The sequence below is a fragment of the Vigna unguiculata genome, chromosome 7 (genome assembly GCF_037176805.1).
Source record: "Vigna unguiculata cultivar grain cowpea cultivar isolate G323 ecotype 2 chromosome 7, ASM3717680v1, whole genome shotgun sequence".
Classification (NCBI taxonomy): Eukaryota; Viridiplantae; Streptophyta; class Magnoliopsida; order Fabales; family Fabaceae; genus Vigna; species Vigna unguiculata.
In genome coordinates this window covers 5,475,367-5,479,469 of record NC_140798.1, presented here as the reverse complement: position 1 = coordinate 5,479,469, position 4,103 = coordinate 5,475,367, and the positions used below count along the sequence as shown (strand labels likewise).

Genomic DNA, 4,103 nt, shown 5'->3' with positions numbered 1-4,103 from the left:
AATGCTTTCTAGAATAGTTTGCTTGGAGGTTTGGCGTTATAAGAATTTTGAAAAAAGCTTTTGCCACAAAGGCATCGTACTAAGCCACCATATTATTTTACCTTTTTCATTTGATATCCAACTTTGATTAAGACTTTATAAGAGCCAAGTTTCTTCTTCACCAAACAGCTACGCACCCATTTACCAAATACTAAGATCTTTCAATATGCCACAATGAAGTGAATTACGCCCTTACCAAAATAACCAATTAAACCTTAACTACATGGTAATGGATCCAGAAATGCAATTGTACTCTCAAAATCCAAACAGTAGCGGCACAAATAATAGTAACACATTAAATTCGGAAGGCAAACGTAAAACCTAAACTCCAAGATCTTAATTATTTGTTTCCAAAATCAATTTGGAAAGTATGAACCCATAAAAAAGAAGGCATATTCAGTTCCAGAAGGAAAATATAAGACACAAATAAAAAGTCTTTTAAGAGGAAATCACATCAACCAAACCAATATAATTTCAACATGAATTTCCACTCCAGTGCCCAGGGATGAAGGAGTATACCATCTAATGCATATTTAAGATGCGTCAACCATGGAAAAACTCTGATTTATCGGTACGAGTCGGGGCGCTTTGGCTTGCTTTGAACAACAGCTTCAATCTTCTCCATCACAACAGGAGTCAACAATGGAATGACATCGATTGCTTTCATGTTCTCATGAATCTGAGCAAAAGAAATCACAAAAAAAATAAGATAATATTGCAAAAGCAACGTTCCTTCTTGCAAGTTATATCTCAAACTAAGAATGACATCAATTGTTTTCATGCTCTCCTGAACAAGTTGAATAAAAAACAGGAAACAGAAAAAATATGAAAAATGTGCACATACAGGGATGTTTAAGCAATTATTTCATTGCCTAACTATATGTACAATATATTTTTCAATCCTCTTTATTACGAAAAAGTAATTTCTAAAGTTACGAATATACAATATGCATATGGTTAAAGGAGGAATTCTTTTTCTTCTGCTACTACAGGATACATTGGTTTGTTTATTGCTTCTTTGCTCAATCAATGCAAACTAAACTGTGCATCCTGAGATTGACCGTGTAATGTAAACCATTCTGTTGTGTGCCTTAATGAAACCATCACATTTCAGATGGTTCTCTGTATGAGCTATACTATACTTCTGAGTAGAAGAAGCTCCACATTTCTACACCAAATGCAGTCATTTAGACATTTTATCCTCCTTTTCCCATTTAATTCAGTCCATAAATCTTGTAATCCTTAAAACAAAAGCTCATAGTTACAATCCAAACTTAAATAAATATCAATAGAACTCGTTAATATTAGTCACCTGTAAGCTCACATGACTAGATCGACTCCACAAAGAGATTAAAATTGAACAAGGTTCCCAAATGCACCTTATATATGATAACCACACCGCATTACACATTACCTTTAATCATGTTTTTCATGCGAGGACACAAGAACAAACACTTACCATTTCATCTCAGAACTCATCAAGAACAAAATTCAATAATAGGCAAAATAATGAAAAGTAATGAAAAAATTACCAATAATACTAGGTCATAGGAATTGACAACTGAACAGCATTTCAACAAATTACAATAAACATTTCAACAATAGATAACTGGCTATCTCATTAAACAGCTAAAAGAACTAACCTGAGACTCCTTTGTAGCACCACAAATAACAGAAGAAACATTAGGATTAGCAGCACACCACGCAATCGCAAGTTGTGCCAGTGGAACACCAAGCTCATCTGCAATTGGCTGTAATCCATCAACCTTCTTAAGCACATCATCAACCAGTGATCTCGATGCCAGATTCTGCGAAAAGAACCACACAAAACATACTTAGACAAAAGCCAAAATAGTCAATATGAATTAAACAAAAAGATCCCAGATCACCGAGATTGTAAGCACAAATAACCATAGTCCTAAACTTTACAAAATCATTTCTTGTCTGAAAAACACTAAAAGCAAATGCCAGACAGAATCAACTAAAATGAAGATTGTTCATGATTTCATCAAATGGAAAAGTACTTTGTAATTTTCCAAAGAAAATCTGCTATCTGGCGGTATAACTCCTTTCTTATATTTCCCGGTGAGCACTCCAGAGGCAAGAGGACTCCATGTAGTGAGGCCTATGCCATAGTTGGTGTACAGAGGAAGATACTCAGACTCAACCTACACCATTATACAGTCAAATCAGGTCAATCAAACCAACAGAACCAAATAAAACAGAGTAATGAAAAAAAAAATACTACAAACTACAATACAATATCTAACAAACTCCTTGAACACATTAATTACCAATAACAAAGTTAAACATATAACAAAAAAAAAAAAACTTTTACTCCATAAACAACAATTTTTTCCTTCTCAACACATGCAATATGAGAGAGGATTCAACGATGCTAAAACGGCAACAGCATCGCAGTTAAATAACTGTGAGCCATTGGATTTTGTAAATGCTTCAGCCTTTACCACTTGTTTTATGCAAGGTTTGTGAGTGATTTCTTCCCAGATGATGCTATTATGCCCGTTATCTATCCGACCAATAAGGTAATTTCAACTCTCAACTTTCTCTAATAGATTTTAATTATTATTTTTTTAAAAAACAGTTTATGCTAAAACTTTCACTATTTTCCATTTTAAAATGATTATTAACCACTCATAAAACACAAATCGGACTTTAACATATCGAAAAGAAACAGTAGTATTCACTTTTTTCCTTCCCATGTAAGTGCTTATTCAGAGAAGTTGAATCATGCAATAAAATAAGTATAAAAAGAATTAGCAAGTGACTAGGTGGAGAGGAGTGGAGCAAGAACCTTGTGCCTGGCCAAGAGGTTATACTCCGGCTGTTCAACAATAGGCCCGACGAGGTCGAGTCTCTGGGCCACAGCCCAGGCCTCAGTGATCTGCTGGGCCGACCACTCACTGGTGCCCCAGTAGAAAGCCCAGCCGTTGTCAATAACGTGGTTCATGGCCCGCACGGTTTCCTCGATGGGCGTGGAGATGTCGGGGCGGTGGCAGTAGAGAACGTCGACGTAGTCCATGTCGAGGCGCTTGAGCGAGGCCTTGGTGCCCTCCACTATGTGCTTACGCGAGAGGCCCTTGTCGTTGGGGCCCTGACCGCCCCAGAAGATCTTGGTCGAAACGACGACGTCGGAGCGCTTCCACCCGAGCTCCCGGATCGCCTGCCCCATGATCTCCTCGGCGCGGCCGTTGGCGTAGACCTCGGCATTGTCGAAGAAGTTGACGCCGTGGTCGCGGCAGGTCTGGAGCAACGCCTTGGCCTCCTTCACGTCCAACTGGTTCCCGAAGCTCACCCACGCGCCGTACGACAACTGGCTCACCTTCAGCCCCGATCGCCCAAGGTTCCTGTACTGCATCGTGCTGGATTCTCTTCTGCGAGAAAATCTAGAGAGAGAGTGAGAGAGTGAAATCTAGAGAGAGAAAAACGCGAGAAAATGGTGCTGCGTACCAACTGTTTGAGATGGGGACGGAACTTGGAAGAAGATAAATGAACGTGGTCATCGATGATACAACTGAACATCTATTACACTTTTTTCTAGAATCATCGTTTTTTGTGGCACAAATGGTTTTCCCAAATTATCCTTTACTTTTAAGAAAATTCCTAAACAAATCCACTCACTTTAATTCATCAGATAGAGTCGAATAGGAAGAATATAACGGAATATTTGGGAGATTGTGTTTTTATATAGAAAATTGAAACACTTAATTGAAAGAATTTAAATTTAATGTTACGTTAAACATTTTAAATTTACTATTATCAGTATTATAGATTTTGAAGTTTGTAATCTCTTTTCCAACATTATTCATTTCTATATAATTGTTAGAAATTATGATAAAATTTTTAATTGAACAAATAAATTGAATGAGAGGTTTAAGTTAATTTTATTGATTTTTTTTCCGATATCACTATTTTAGAGAAAAGTAAAATTATTATCATTTTCATGTTATTTTATGTGATGTAATTGATGCTAAATGCTACTCTTCTCGGGACTCTTCTATTCGAGTGACGCTGGACGACAATAAATGAAATTGGGAAGTGTC

The 4,103-nt window shown here is 37.0% G+C and overlaps 1 protein-coding gene across 3 annotated transcripts; it reads right to left on the bottom strand.

The window, feature by feature from the left end:
* Positions 1–354: 354 nt before the first annotated feature.
* KAB1 (potassium channel beta subunit 1) lies at positions 355–3,692 on the bottom strand. Of its 3 annotated transcripts, none has more exons than XM_028081732.2 (5): positions 3,511–3,692; positions 2,855–3,446; positions 2,064–2,207; positions 1,683–1,847; positions 355–718 (listed from the first exon to the last, which is right to left on the bottom strand). In XM_028081732.2, exons 2-5 carry the CDS (start codon positions 3,416–3,418, stop codon positions 605–607), a joined length of 987 nt encoding a protein of 328 aa, XP_027937533.1. In that variant the 5' UTR covers positions 3,419–3,446; positions 3,511–3,692; the 3' UTR covers positions 355–604. The 3 variants fall into 3 exon arrangements, with proteins under 3 accessions (XP_027937533.1, XP_027937534.1, XP_085521226.1); XM_028081733.2 differs by having other exon boundaries at positions 2,855–3,434; positions 3,511–3,644; XM_085665100.1 differs by having other exon boundaries at positions 2,855–3,535.
* Positions 3,693–4,103: the final 411 nt, after the last annotated feature.